Raw genomic sequence first — 16,359 nt, forward strand, 5'->3', positions numbered from 1 at the left:
CACTAGAGGCATTCAAGAGGCAGCTGGACAATCATCTGTCAGGGATGCTTTAGGGTGGATTCCTGCATTCAGCAGGGGGTTGGACTCGATGGCCTTGTAGGCCCCTTCCAACTCTGCTATTCTATGATTCTATGATTCTTGTGCAATATCCTGCTTGGTGTAGACATGCCCAAAGTCTACAACTATAAAAGGTGGGATGGGTGCAAAGAATAACTAGGGTCAAAGATCAGCACATGAGGGAATAAAGTTAATGAAAGTGTCATTAATCTGTTTCATATTTGGAGTACAATGTTCAAGATAGCTGAGGATCCTTTTAGGAGTAGTTAAAGGTTCATCCAGTGTGAATGGGGAAGGATGGAGAGTCAGCTGCTTCTGTTCTTTTACTTCTCCACTCATTACCCTGCTATCCACCGTTGAGGTCTGTGCCATGAACATAGGCATTCATATGATCCACTGCCAGGCCTGAGGCCTAGGTTTGTGACCAGCTACAGCTGGTATCTGTTTCTGGCAAAGGCCTTAGCTAGACCTAAGGTTTATCCTGGGATTGTCCTGGGGTCATCCCTGTTCATCTAAATGACACCCTGGGACGATCCCGGGATAAACCTTAGGTCTAGCTAAGGCCAAAGAGTGCCAGTCACATGGGCCAGCAGCAGAAGAGGTGGTCACAGACATGTTGAAGGTCAGGTACAAAAGTGCATCAGTGTATGTGGAATGAGGTAGAAGAGTTGGGGTAGCAGACAGGAAGAATAACTCAGTAACATAGAGGAAAGACTTGAGGGAAGAGCTCAGCATAACAGTACAGGGCAGGAAGGACAAAGAGAACGAGAAGTTAGAAGCATGCTTGGGTAAATAAGGAGCTTTATTTTCCATAATTTCTTCTTGATTTTTAAGCGGTTGCAAACACCACTTGAAGCACCAAGGGCCAGAGGCAGAGACAATAGCTCATTGAGAAGACACCTTAAACCACGGCTTTAACCACGGTGAATAAGGCAAAAAGCCTTATTCACCGTGGTTTCAGGTGTCTTCTGAACGGGGCCATAGTCAAAAGAGAGGCTGATGTTTGGGTACGAGCACAGATGAGAACCAAAAGGTCACACGCAGGAACAGTCAAAGAGCAGTTGCCAAGAAATACAGTTTAGAACTAATCAGTCCCTTATTGGTTTCTCAAGTCATGCAGTTTTGGCAGGATTGAATAGCTGCATTTCTAGTTTTGGACACCATAAGTATGGTACTGCAACATAGCAGAGATACGGTAAGTGTCTTATTGTGAGACGTTTCCCAGTAGCTCAGGGAATAAGGCCCCTGGGCTCTGATGCTGAATCACTGATCTGAATTCCCCATGTCTCACAGCCACTGTCAGAAGGCTATTTTTCCAGCTTGCATTGCTTCTATAGTGTCCCCCCCCCACCGGTCTCAGAAATCCAATATTTATAATCCCCATTTCATTTATTAGATACATAACTCAAAGGTTTTCCAAACGCTCTTTATGGTTTTGACTTGGGTTATTTGTTATGTCTTTCTCTCCTTAGAAATATGTTTTTGGAGCTTGAAATGTCTGTAGAACCTGATTAGATTAGCTGTATAGGCCTTCTGTCTTCTGTAGATTGGTGTACTGGGGACCTTCAGTGCACAAAACATTTTATGCGTGCAAAGTTTTTTTTTACAGCTTCTTCCTGTTCTTATGCTATACCCCCTTACCTGCAAGCAGGCTTCATTGAACTCAGTGGGACCAGTGGAGGCGGTGGCTCTGATTTCAGTGGGGCTGTGAATCAATTCTGGGTTTCAGAAATAGGTTAAGCACTTTGGACAGCTCCTTTAGAGTTCTGTCTGGTTCCGACTGAAACCCAAAATGGCTTCATAGCCTCACCGAAATCAGAGCCACCAGCCTCCACTGTACTGTACGTTAGTGACAAAGCTTTCATTGGCTTAAGTAGTAAAGGATACATTCTGTATTTGACAATAGGTGTCCTATTTGATCCTCCAAGTACCCAGTAGTGGCTGGTCAAAATTTTGTAAGTAGGAACTGCTAAGTGCTGCTGCTGTGGGCTGACCAAAAACTGAGGGGAGTTCCTGTTGTTACTGGTAACCATCAGGAGGTGGCAGGGGAGGCATAAGGGCTGCCTCAATCAGCACCATGCATACATGTGGTTGCTGACTGGCTAGCTGCTCTCACTGCACAAGGGAAAGTTAGTCAGCAACCACACAATTGCATGGTGCTAACTGAGGTGTTTCCTTGACTCTTGATGATTACCAGAAGAGCAAGAATTCTGCTCTTTGGAAAAGGCGGGTGGTTCCTACTAGTATATAATCTCATGAGACCCCAGACAATAAGTAATCTTTGTGTAGGGAACAGCAAGTGGCGGGCTGGCAGCACTTCAACTTCTATCCCTAAACTATGCCAGCAAGTTCCTGGATTCAGCCCTCAACCGGTATGCCCAGGTTTTGGTGGTGGCCCGGAGTGCGTTTGCACAACTGAGGCTAATGTGCCAACTGTCCCTAGAGATGTTTGATCTGCCCATGGGCACATATGCCTTAGTTTCGTCCCATTTGGACTGTATCCCATTTGTAACATGATCTACGTGGGGCTGCCTTTGAAAAGTGTATGCGAAAGTTCAGCTGGTCCAGAATGCTGCAGCCAGACTGTTGACCAGGGCCAGTTACACAACGCACATTATTCCTTTACAAGAACTTCACTGGCTGTTTCCGGTCACTATTCTGACACTGCTAATTATGTCCTTTAAGAGCTGTGGGTAGAGACCCACAGGAAACCCCCACAGACTTACTGGGGCTTTCGTCGTCCGCAAGCTTTCCACCATCACAACATGCTCCTTTACATGTGACTACCTTATGTTGAATTGAAAACCTCCCTTCTCTGAAAGGCTCCATTGTGTTTAATGAGACAGCACCATCTAGTGGCAGAATTGTAATGCAACACTGACTTTACATGCTGGGAGATCTCAGATAATCCCAGGATATCCCAGATAATACTACATTTTCTCCGTGTGTTTTTTTAAAGTGAGATTCCCAGTGAATAGCATGGGAGACATCCTGGACATTGACGATCCCAAGCCCCACAAACTTCCATGAGTCATGAGCATGCAATAAATCACTTGTTTAGAGAAGCTCTAAAGTCCTATACAACTTGGGACCAGACCTTCTGGAAAAACCACCTTCTCCCATATGAACCTGCCCAGGTTTTAAGATCTTCTAGGGAGGCTCTCCTTGGTCCCATTGCTATCTGAGGCACCTTTAGTGGGGATGCAAGAGAGGGCCTTAGTCACTGTTCTCAGGGTTTGGAAATGTCTGCCAAAATAGTTCTATTGATGTCCTTCTACCAGAAGGCCAAAATGTTTTTATTCAGCTAGTTTGTTGCATTCTATTATTGTCAGCCACCTTGAGAGGAAAGGCAAGTTATGAATGAAATAAATTGATACTTTGGTTGTTGCAGATGCCCTTTGTTTTTTTATTCCTAAATTGGCAGCTGGAGGGGCAGTTAGCATCCTTTAGGGGGCTAGTTTTGGTCCAGGGGCTTAAAGTTGCTGAACCCTATCATCAGTTTGGTTGGGAAGGTGGCCTAATATGGAATAGAGGAGAGAATATTGGAATTACACTGCGTCCAAATTTCCCTCCTAGGCCTGGGAGGGGATTTGAACCCAGTGTGAATCCAACACTTTGGCCTTTACCCATACTGGCTCTCATCAGGTGCTTACTAAATAGGGACATAATACGAAGCAATGCATTGTTCATTAAAAATAAATTCCATTAGACAACAAGCAAGCAGCAGGTGCAGGAATGTAATTACAGTTTATTATCCTTAATTAAGGATGACTTGGGCATATTTGTCTCATAAGTGAAATTTTCCTTGCATCACTCAAAGCTGGCTGATTGTCACTGTAAATACCTCCCCTCCCCTCTGGCTTTTTGTTAATTATTGTTAATTAATTTAACAAAAACATGGTTCCTCCTAATGGAAATATATTGAACTGTGGCACAGAAGTATCTCTTTTGAATTTAATTTGAAACATTGCACTAATGGCAATCTTCTGCTGTGTTTTATGTCTCCTGCTAGGTATGAAGATTGCTATTAGTGATACGATACATAATAAATCCTTGAGCAACGCTGCACTTGTGCAGCTTAAGAATAGACAATATGTAGATAAGTAGATAAGGGGTATGTAGATAAGGCCGCTAGAAAAACCAGAATGGTGTCCTCATCATGCATCTGAGAGCATTCCAGTCTAGAACTTTCTAGAAAGAGAATGCGCTGTAGCGAACAGCTGCTTCTAACTGACTACAAAGACAGTCAGGAACACAGAGAATACCCAGGTATCACATATGAGGGAGCAGGAATAGATTTAGATCAGTTGTTTTTCCTATTCTGGGAAGGAGATCACTGCAGAGTGGGGTGGTCCATAGAGACCTGTTTTGGTCTGTCTGACCGGCTGAGAGGAACCAGAGTTCAATTGTGAGGAACTCTGGAAAGATTCAGTATCACAACCATGAAGAAATAAGTCAGCCCAGAACTGTCAGTATCCATTAAAACACTTTTGCCTAAGTGTGGGCTCATCTTCTCCTTCATGAAATAATGCTTCAATGCCTCTACAGATGAGAAGTGTTGGAGCTACTGGAAGATTCATCAGGATAGTCAAATGTTACTGGTTGCTGTTGTTTTTATAACATTACCAAGCATTTTCTGAAGATTGCCTATTTTCACAACTATTGGTTTGCAAAGGACTATCCTCCCTCCACCCCTGCCATCCAATTAGTTCTTTTAAATCGGTAATCTCATTAGGGCCAATTCACACATGACGTAGGACAAGGGTGTTGAACCTAAGGCCTGCGGGCCAAACCCCTCCTCCTAGTCTTACCTCTTTTCTCTTGACTGTTAATTGTTGGATGGTTTCCCAGGTTTTGCATGTTTTTCCCCCCATTCTAAAAAGTTGAAACACCTCTCCGAAAGCATAGTTAATGGTATTAAGAATTTCAAGTTAAAATATGCTAGTATACAGGAGTTGCTTTGTATTTTGGTGTTCAGTCTCCTCTTCTGCCTTAAATTCAGGATCTTGGTCAAGCTACTTGCTTTTAGCCTCATCAGTTTCCTTGCTGTGAAATGGGTTTCTGTTGGATAGAAGAGTATGGCTTGCAAGGAGTAGTTTTCTGTTTTGAAGCTCAGACCCCATCTAATTAAAAGGCTGTTTTGATTTTGTTAGCTGCCTTGTGTATTTTATATGGAAAAACTAGATAAAAAAATCTATATGAGAATATGTTAGTGTACCACTTATTACTGGAAATCTACTAAACCGACTTTTCTCAGTGTCAGTTTTCTGCATCAGACCAATTAAGTTCATTTTTGTTTTGTTTTCCAGCCCCGTGGTGACATGGGGTTACTTTACACTACTACTTTAGAACAGACAAATAGGTGAACAAATAACACGGTACACACAATCACATGTAAGGAAACACCAACATCCATTTCAAAAAGAAAAGTACTAAACACTATGGTGCAGCTGTGAACGTTGGAGAAGAAAAAGGGGTCTGTTAACACATAGAATCATAGAATAGCAGAGTTGGAAGGGGATTCTAAGGCCATCAAGTCCAACCCCCTGCTTAAGGCAGGAATCCACCTTAATGCATCCCTGACAGATGGCTGTCCAGCTGCCTCTTGAAGGCCTCTAGTGTGGGAGAGCCCACAACCTCCCTAGGTCATGGGTTCCATTGTTGTACTGCTCTAACAGTCAGGAAGTTTTTCCTGATGTCCAGCTGGAATCTGGACATTAGTCCGTGTCCTGCACTCTGGGATGATGGAGAAGAGATCCTGGCCCTCCTCTGTGTGACAACCTTTCAAGTACTTGAAGAGTGCTATCATGTCTCCCCTCAATCTTCTCTTCTCCAGGCTAAACATGCCCAGTTCTTTCAGTCTCTCCTCATAGGGCTTTGTTTCCAGTCCCCTGATCATCCTCTTCAGCCAACGTGCTGCTAAAAATTGACCACTGTCTGCTTCTCTTTCCCCTTCGTTTCCAAATGCATATTTTGGAAAGCAAATATTCTCTGCAACCCCATGGTAGTAGGGGGAGCTGCTAGTGGGTGGGTGATTTTGAGTGAGAAAACAGCGGACGTTAAGCACCCACTATGACTGCCATGTCACTCTAGGTAGCCTTATGCTGAAGCTACTTTTCTTTTTAAATGGCCTTTGAGACTTCCTAATTCACATTGGTGTAAAACAAGTAGTATGCGCCTTGAAAGGCTTTAACGAAAGGCTTCAGTTTTCCTTCTCTTGTCTCTCCCAGGATCTCAGCTCATTTGCTATGCCATTCCTGGATGGAGACGTGGACAATACAGAGAAACATGCTTCGCGAAAGGTAGGCTTCTCAAGGCTTCTCTGTGTTTGTTTTATCTCTCTGCTACTGAAAACTGCTTGTGCATCTCCTTGGCATTCAGAGACATTATTTGTTCTACTGCCCTATCTATTCTCAAATTCATTCTAAATATTTAGGTTGGGTGTTTTTTAGAATAAATCCAGCTGGTCCAATTCAGAAATAATATAGTTTTTGCTTACACGCAATAACAAGACTGACCTATTAGCATTGGCCGTCTTCGCTCTTACGGCCCAAATGTATAGAGCAAAATTTCTGAACTTGCAGAATGTATGATTTTACTATGCTTGTTGTAACCATTGGTTAAAACAATAAAGCTTTACTACTACTACTACTTAGGGTGACCATATGAAAAGGAGGACAGGGCTCCTGTATCTTTAACAGTTGTATTGAAAAGGAAATTTCAGCAGGTGTCATTTGTATATATGGGGAACCTGGTGAAATTTTCTCTTCATCACAACAGTTAAAGTTGCAGGTGCCCTGCCCTCTTTTAAATCTGGTCACTCTAGTATAGCTCCTGCAGCTTTAACTACTGTGATGAAGAGGGAATTTCACCAGGTTCTCCATATATACAAATGACACCTGCTGAAATTCCCTTTTCTGTGCAACTTTTAAAGATACAGGAGCCCTGTCCTCCTTGTCATATGGTCACCCTGCTACTACTACTACTACTGAGACATGTTTCACTAGGTTCTGATAGGCCATACTTTCATCCAGTTATGGCTGATTCGCCAGCATATTTTAAAGGCGAAGTCACTTTAAAAGCTCACTTGTCCCCCTCAGTGCTGATGATATGATTAAGTGGTCTGGTGAATAGACCCCTCCAGGTCTTGGGCGAGACTCCCTCAATGAGGCCCCCTCTCTAAGTAAGTCTACTTTCTCACCACCATTGTCATTAGCTGCTATTGCTCCTCAACCTCTTTTCTCATCATTGTGTCCTCCTACTTTGTTGACGCGCAGAGAGCCAGAGAGCAACTAGGCATCTACTGACCCTCCTTCTTACCACCATTGTTACCTGGTACAGTGTGAGAGGCAGGTGAACAAGCTATGGTGAAAAAGAGGAGCAACTCCAAGAGCTCTTGTCACTGGGCCATTGGCAGCTGCCCTACCCTTGACGCTGGCCCTGACCACACTTTCACTTGTGGACCATCCTCCATGGAGACACTTCCATAGAGACATTTACTATACAAAAGGCAAACTTGACCTTCTTGTGATGTTTCACTTTAATATCTGAATTGACCCTTTAGCAAGCTAAAACCCGTCCTAAACCATGTATGGCCCCCTAATGTATAGGTTAGCAATTGATGGATATTATCAAAACAAATGGACAGGAAGCCCAAAGTTCTGCATGAAAGCACCCCCCCTTATTCTTGTGAACTTTACACAGATGAGGGAAGTTTGCATGGATTCACTTAACTTGCAGTATTCTGTCTGAAAATAAATATTGGGATTTTTGTCAGAATGGGACATTTAGGCAAAGGTTTAGGTGGTGGGGGGAGGGAAAGAGAGGAGATTCATTGAGCATTGATCCATAGTAAAGAACACAAGGGGTGCCAGAGATCCTGTCCACTGAACATCCCACCTAGAATCACTCAGGCTTCTGCCACTTTCATATCTTTAAGCAGCTGGTGAAACCAGTTCTCTTCAGAAGAGCTTTTGTTTATTGCTTGGGGGCTTATTGATGTGTTGGTATTATCACATTTTTTTTGGCTTTTATCTGTCTGTAACAGCTTCCTGTTTAGCATTTAGTTTATTTTGCTTTAAGATGTACTCCCACTTTTCCCTGAACCTCAGCGGTTTTATCCTCTTGCCTTGGGAATAGAGCTAATGGCTCATGACTCACTCTGGCCAGGGAAAGAATTTATACCTCTTGAAAAAGAAAATAAGATGAAAAGTATTTATGACTGTTTGGTAGAATGGTAACCTTAGGCCATGGCTAGACCTGCCGATATCCCGGGGATCATCCCTGTGCGTTCACATGACCCACAGGGGATCTCGGGAGCAGGGAGGGATGATCCCTCCCTTTCCCAGGGATATCGGCAAAGCCTTTTAGCCTGCTTTTTCTGCAATCTCAGGATGATCCTGAGTCTGCGGAATGTGTGGGCAGGCGTTGCGGGTTGTCCCAGCTCCTCATGAGTAACCGCAGGAGCTCAGGAGCTCTCTGCCCATCGGGGTGGGTGGGGGGAGTGGGGAATTTTATTTTATTTTTAAAATACAGTTTGCAATCGAGCTGTCCTGCGCTCCTTCTCCTTTAAGAAAAAACCCAAAATGGTGGGCGCGACGTCTTCTTCCTCCTAGGATGTCGCACGCTGCGTGTAGACAGAGGGGGAGATCTCATGATAACCATATTGCGAGATCCTCCCTCCCTCTAGACCCGTAGGTGACCATATGAAAAAGAGGAGAGTGCTTTTGTATCTTTAACAGTTGGAGAGGAAAGGGAATTTCGGCAGGTGTCATTTGTATGCATGCAGCACCTGGTGAAACTCCCCCTTCATCCCAACAGTTAAAACGTCTTATTAAGTATCACTGGAAAGGCAGAAAACAAGCAAAGGCTTTTAGTGCATCCTAATTGCATTTATCCTTCTCACTAAGGTGAGGTGGAGAACATGTCTCCTCTGTTAACCTTCTATTTACTATATGAACATGGGACATCTATCTAGCCTGGTATTGCCTACTCTGACTGGAGATGCTTCCAGTCGGGGACTCCTAGCGCTACCAATCAAAAGGCCTTTTGCAGCTATTCCAGCTTTTCCTCCTTAATGGATCTTTAGTGGGAGGGAAAATGATGGAAGAGGCAGTGGGAAAGCACGGGTGTGTGTGTTACAAGATGAAGATGACAACACCTGCACTAGGGATCGGCAGATCCGTTAATCTCACTTGGATTGTCAGTTTTTAGGTCAAGCTCCTTCCATCTGGGTGTTCTCCTGCTAGAACAGACTCGTGTCTATAGCTGTGGCCAGGTCAAGGACTTTGCATATTGCATACTGTTTTGTCCTTTGTATGTGAAACCAGGGAGGAAATTGCTCTCATATATCATTACCTGGTACCTTAGCACTGTCCCAGGATATTATAGGGGAACTTCTATGTGACCATCAACCCTTTGTCAGTTATAGAACAGCCCTGTTTGCTGTGGCTGCAAGGAAATTATGCAGCTCTTCTGTGAAGAATAAGTGTTTTGCTTAACCTGTTTCCCTTATTTTATTCCCCACTTTTATTGTGATTTTGTTGTGATTGCCTACGGCTAAATACAAATAAACCGCTAGGCTATGGATTGTGCAATGAAAGTCTCATTTGGAAATACTCTGGGTCCTAAGCAAAGGTCTTTCCAGCACTTATCTCCCATATTGTTAAAGAGGGACCTTCTGTGTGCAAAGCATGTGTTCTACTTAGCTACCACCGTTCCCTTAGTAAATAAGCACGATTAAGGGCTGATGATATTACAGGGATGTCCCCTAAGAACACCAAGTGCTACGAATGGGAACATAGGAAAATCAACCAGTGTGGTCTGTCTATATATAGGCTGTGTTCACACGTCTCTTTAACCCATGGTGGGTGGCTAGTGTTGTACCTGAGCTTCTGAGACCTAGGTTCAAATCCCCACAGCCATGAACTTCACCAAGATGCCTTGGGCATCTGTCTCAGTGAGCCTACATCATTGATGGTTGTAATGAAAAAATAATTGATACCCCCCACCCCCATGCCACACAGAGTTTCTAAGAGGAATGGTAGGATACAGATGTGATCAATAATAACATAGTATTGGGGAGATCATGGGGTTTAGTTGACTGTGAGTGGATTCAGGTGTAATGCCGAACCATAGTTTAGGGTTAAATGTGCATGAGCAGCCAAAGGACTTGGGCTTCTTTTTTTAATCATGTAATTTTATTTTATTTTAAGAACATAAAAAAAGCAATGCTGAATCAGACCAAGGGCCCATCTAGTCCAGCACTCTGTTCACACAGTGGCCAACCAGCTGTCGACCAGGAACCTACAAGCAGGACACAGGTGCAACAACACTCTGCTGCCCATGTTCCCCAGCAACTGGTGTATATAGGCTTATTGGAGGTAGCACATAACTCTCAGGACTAGTAGCCAATGATAGCATTATCCTCCAGGCTTTTGAAATAACCATTTTGAAATAAGGTTAACAGAATTCTGGCAACAAAAAGAAGAACATATGTACATAATAATAAATCAAAACCACTAAAGAAACAAAGGAATTATTAATTATAAATCTTAGTCTATAACTGTTATACTTTTAGAACAGCCACAATAAGATGGCCTAAATAGGAGCTCAGTGTCTAACGAAAGTAAAATACAAGTTCTACAACATATAAAAATGTCTGTCATTTTGTGGGTTTGTGCACATTTTTCAGAAATAATGTAGGCAACTGTACTTTGTTGGAACTTTATCAAAAGTTTGAAGTGCCTCAACATAGGAATGGAGACCATGGTGCCATAATATCATTCTTCAAGCTATTAGGCAGAATAGAAATGCAATAAATAAATATGGGACAGACTTCTTGTGCACTCCTTCCTCCTCTGCAGACCAGGATCACAGACCAAGATCAGATTGGAAGTGGGAATTTCTACTCTTTTTGCCTTATATATAAAGAACAGGGAAAGATGTTGTTACATCTGAACCAGGCCTGCGTTTTCAGATTTGGTTGCTCTGCTAGTCTTCTAAATCTTTCACCCCTTGGGACAGCATCAAGGAAATGTGAGGAACATGTCTTTATAGCTTTAATGTTTTTTTTTTTAAAAAAAAATCCTTTGATTTAGTAAGTAGAGATCATTTTAAATTCTGCCAAGCTGACTCACACCTTTCACAGTGCAAGCACGATACACTTTAAGATTTTAGAATCTGATTATCTGAGAGGAATTTTTTTTAAAAAATGGTTATTAAGCACAACATTCAGCACTTCAAATGGTTTGAATATTTCCTTCCTCTTGGTAAGATTAGATTCTGCTGTCTCATTTACAGATGCAAATATCATTATCCGTACAAGATTGGAGAGCAAATGATTTAATCTTGTTTTATCAAATTCTATGAGGAAAATTAAGTGCCGCCTGATAAGAGAATTGCTGTATGCAGATGAAATGGTGCTTGTACCACCTAGGGCTAGTCTACATGAGCATTTTATCCTTGTACTCTTAACATCTAGCTCACACACAGCACATATTCCACACACCTTATTGTGTTGTGTTTCTCCCTCCATATCCTGTTGATTCCAAAACCACTTTTATGATGTTTTTTCTGGTGCTTGTGGTTTCCATGTGCTACAAAGACATGTGTGTTCCAACCTAGCGGTATTATAACTGTTACTAGTAGGAGTAGCTTTATAGCTTTCCCCCACCTTCTCCTCCAGCCCTATGTATTTCTCTTTCTCCTCCTTTTATCTTCTGCTCTTTCCTTGCACTTTATGGGATTTGCGGGGCAGAGGAAACAAAGAAATCCAGTTGCCTCTCTGAAGCCGCTTTGGATCAGCAATAATCCACAGCGCTCCAGATCAGAGCAGTCCTCAACATCTGCTCCTATGGCAGTGAATTGAGGAGCCCTCGGAGATGGGAGAACCCTCAGGAAAGAGCAGGCTAAGGGGCCAGTTTTGCTGGATGGCACCACGTGAGGGTGAGTGGGAAAGGAAGATGGCATTGGGGGTGGGCAGGGAATTCCTCGCCAGATGGCACACCAAGGGGATGAGCAGAAGAGGAGGAGAGTGAGTAAATTGAAGACAGTCCAAGAGAAGAGGTGGAAGACAGCGAAGGAGTGGGATTCGTCCACCCTGCCATTGTCAAGGAAGGCTCCCAACTGATTCCTGATGTCCAGCCCCATGCGCCCTGCCTCCTCTGGGAGCTGGCATAGAGGGCTTCACCTCATGGCTCCAAGTGGGAGGCAGGAGCCCCTGAGGGTCTGAAGGGGCAGCAAAAATGCCATCTCTAACCCATACAATGACATAAGAAAACAAGTGCCATGCTGGATCAGACCAAGGGTCCATCTAGTCCAGCACTCTGTGTTCACACTGGGGACAACCAGCTGTCGACCAGGGACCAGCAAAGCAGGACATGGTGCAACAGCACCCTCCCACCCATGTTCCCCAGCAACTGGTGCACGTAGGCTTACTGCCTCAAATACTGGAGATAGCATACAACCATCAGGGCTAGTAGCCATTGACAGCCTTCTCCTCCAGGAATTTATCCAACCCCCTTTTAAAGCCATCCAAATTGGTGGCCATCACTACATCTTGTGGTAGTGAATTCCATGACTTAACTATGCGCTGTGTGAAGAAGTATTTCCTTTTATTTGTCCTGAATCTCCCACCAATCAGCTTCATGGGATGACCCCAGGTTCTAATATTTTGAGAGAGGGAGGGAGAGAGAGAAAATGTCTCCTATCTACATTCTCCACACCATGCATCATTTTGTACACTTCTATCATGTCTCCCCTTAGCCCCCTTTTTTCCAAGCTAAACAATCCCAGTTGTTGTAACCTTCCCTCATAGGGGAGATGCTCCAGCCCCTTGATCATTTTAGTTGCCCTGTACGCCCTTCCTCTGTTTCCCTTTTGGTGACACATTCACTCTACTTGTGCTCTAGCCAGAACCAGAATATACAATAACAGCCCATTTAATCTTACAGCCATCTCACATTGTGTCCTATATCATAGAATATTACCTGGAGAGACAATAATTTCATTTGTGCTGCTATATACTGTAGGTAGAACACTCACCCCAGGTGGCAGTAATCTAACTGCACTTTGACATGAAGATTGATAGTATACCATTTCAGTAAGCTGGTAATGCAGTTGTGGTTCCTGTTGCTCGTAGAAATTATTAATCCCTCCCTCCCTTCCTCGGCCCCATCCTGCTAAACCTTTTGCCTCAAATGATACCTTGGGAAAGAAATTCTGTCTTGTCCTGTTCTGCCTTTTGGCCTCTTGATGCAATCACATACACATCTTGCTGCTATTATTCTGCACTCATGTGGAACCATTGTTTTAAAAGCTGCCCTGATATAGGAAGAGGCAGGAATGGACGGATACAGATCAGTGGCAAAACATTCTGAAATCTAGGGGAGACATTTATCCTACGCTCATCGCTGAGCTTGTAGCAGAGAAAGATCTTCAGCACTATCACAGCATATCTTTCTTTGGGGGAATATCTACTCTTCAGGCTTCAGCATTAACATTCATCCCCTCTTCCCTAGGAACTGTGATTCTGTAGCGGAATCTAGTAAATATTCCCCAAACCTCATCAAATGAAAGTTCCCTGAATTATTGGCAGGGATAGGGGGAGGTAGAGGAACCCCAACAGTTTTATAGAGCAAATATAATTTGTAGTGTACATATCCAAATGGCATCTCCAAACAGCTCTCATTTTGGGGATTGGTTTTGGTCTCTGATTGAACTTAGGCCTTAGCTAGACCAGGGCCGGATCTACACTATCGCTTTAAAGCACTTTATAACAGTTTTGACAATTGTATCTGGAGTGTGTCCTGGGCCCCAACAGTTGTCAAAACTGTTATAAAGCACTTTAAAGCAGTAGTGTAGATCCTGCCCTGGCTATATCCCGGGGCGAACCCCGTGATCATCCCTGTGTGTCCACATGATGCACAGGGGATCCCGGGATCAGGGAGGGATCATCCCTCCCTTGCCCCGGGATACAGCCCTACACTTTGGGCCTGCTTTTTCAGTGGTCTCGGGCTGAGCCAAGACTGCGGAGCGTGTGGCCCGTTTCCACGGGTTTACCCAGCTCCGCGTGATTACTTGCGTGGAGCCAGGAGCGCTGCGCCCATTGGGGTTAGGGTGGAGGGAGCGGGGAAATGAAATGAAATGTAAAAAAACCACTTACCTTTGCACATGACCATTTGTGCGCTCCTCTCCCTTTAAGAAAATTAAAAATGGCAGGTGCGACACCTCTCTTCCTGAGGTGTCACGCCTTACATGTAAACGGGGGCGAGATCTTGCGTTAATCGCAACACGAGGTCTCCCCTCCTCTCCCCCGGACTTTCGAGTAGGTCTAACTAAGGCCTTAGAGGCAAAACAACTTTGGGTTGGAATAAAAATGAGGTTATAGAGCAATGCTGTGCATGTTTATTTAGGAGTTAGAGCCACTGTATATTATTTATTATTATTATTATTATTATTATTATTATTATTATTATTATTATTATTATTTATTTATTTATTTATATAGCACCATCGATGTACATGGTGCTGTACAGATTACACAGTAAATAGCAAGACCCTGCCGCATAGGCTTACAATCTAATAAAGTTGTAGTAAACAATAAGGAGGGAAAGAGAATGCAAACAGGCACAGGGAAGTGTAAACAGGCACTGGGTAGGGTGAAGCTAAACAGTATAGAGTCAGAACAAACTCAATATTTAAAAGCTATAGGGAACAGAAAAGTTTTTAGCTGAGTTTTAAAAGCTGTGATTGAGTTTGTAGTTCTCAAGTGTTCTGGAAGAGCGTTCCAGGCGTAAGGGGCAGCAGAAGAAAAAGGACAAAGCCGAGTAAGGGAAGTAGAGGTCCTTGGGCGGGCAAGAAGCATGGCATCAGAGGAGCGGAGAGCACGAGCGGGGCAATAATGTGAGATGAGAGAGGAGAGATAGGCAGGAGCTAGGCCGTGAAAAGCTTTGAAGGTCAACCGGAGAAGTTTGTATTGGATTCTGGAGTGAATTGGAAGCCAATGAAGAGATTTCAAAAGTGGAGTGACATGGTCAGAGTGGCGGGCCAAGAAGATTATCTTAGCGGCAGAGTGGTGGACAGAGACCAGCGGACTGATGTGAGACGAAGGAAGGCCAGAGAGAAGAAGGTTGCAGTAGTCCAACCGAGAGATAACCAGTGCGTGAACGAGAGTCTTGGCAGAAGAGACAGACAAAAATGGTCGAATCCTGGCAATATTATACAGGAAGAAACGACAGGATTTAGCTACTGCCTCGATATGAGGAATAAAGGAGAGCGAGGAATCAAATATAAAGCCAAGACTACGAGCTTCCTTGACCGGAGTAAGCGTGACATCGTTGACAGTAAGAGAGAATGAGAGGAGAGGGGAAGGTTTAGGAGGAAAAACAAGCAGTTCGGTTTTTGCCATATTAAGTTTCAAACGACGATGAAGCAGCCAGGCTGAGATATCTGAAAGGCATGCCGAGATACGATCGTGAACATCAGGAGAAAGTTCCGGAGATGAGAGATATAATTGTGTATCATCGGCATGCAGGTGATATTGGAGGCCATGAGATTGAATAAGCTTACCCAAGGGCAGCATGTATAAAGAAAACAGCAACGGGCCAAGCACCGAGCCTTGCGGAACCCCTACTGAGAGGGGAAAAGAGGAGGACGAGGTGCCGTTAGCCGACACGCTGAAAGAGCGACCCTCTAGATAGGAGGCGAACCAGTTATAGACAGAGCCACAGAGTCCAAGGTCATGGAGGGAATCTAAGAGAAGATCGTGATCAACCGTGTCAAAGGCTGCAGTTAGATCAAGGAGAATAAGAACGGAATAATGGCCTTTAGACTTGGCAGTAAGAAGATCATTGATGATCTTGGTAAGGGCTGTTTCAGTGGAATGCACAGGACGGAATCCAGATTGAAAGGGATCCAGAGCAGAGTTACTAGAGAGAAAGTCAAGACAACGAGAGTAGACCACACGTTCCAGGACCTTTGAGACAAGAGGCAACAGAGAGACAGGTCGGTAGTTAGACAGAGATAGTCGATCAAGAGTGGGTTTTTTGAGAATGGGAGAGACTGTAGCATGTTTAAAAGCAGAAGGAAATGAACCAGAGGACAGAGAAGAATTAATGATGTGGAGCAAGGATGGGAGGATAGCGGGGATAAGATTAATAAAGACGCGAGAGGGAATCGGATCACGGGAACAAGTGGAAGGCTTCGACGAGCGCAGTATTTTAGACAGTTCATCAGCTGAGACCGAAGGGAACGCCGAGAGAGTTGCAGGAAGAACTGACAGGTGAGGAACAGGAGCTGGAA

At 43.9% G+C, this 16,359-nt stretch overlaps 1 protein-coding gene across 3 annotated transcripts in view; it reads left to right on the forward strand.

Moving 5' to 3' along the window:
* The window catches only part of PRKAG2 (protein kinase AMP-activated non-catalytic subunit gamma 2), a 256,792-nt gene that overhangs the window by 76,922 nt on the left and 163,511 nt on the right, over positions 1-16,359 (forward strand). For all 3 annotated transcript variants that reach the window (XM_063126402.1, XM_063126386.1, XM_063126395.1), the window contains exon 2: positions 6,288-6,359. In XM_063126402.1, coding sequence (XP_062982472.1) covers positions 6,288-6,359 — 72 coding nt within the window. The remainder of the gene's footprint in view (positions 1-6,287; positions 6,360-16,359) is intronic.

This window comes from Elgaria multicarinata, chromosome 1 (assembly GCF_023053635.1).
Source record: "Elgaria multicarinata webbii isolate HBS135686 ecotype San Diego chromosome 1, rElgMul1.1.pri, whole genome shotgun sequence".
Lineage (NCBI taxonomy): Eukaryota > Metazoa > Chordata > Lepidosauria > Squamata > Anguidae > Elgaria > Elgaria multicarinata.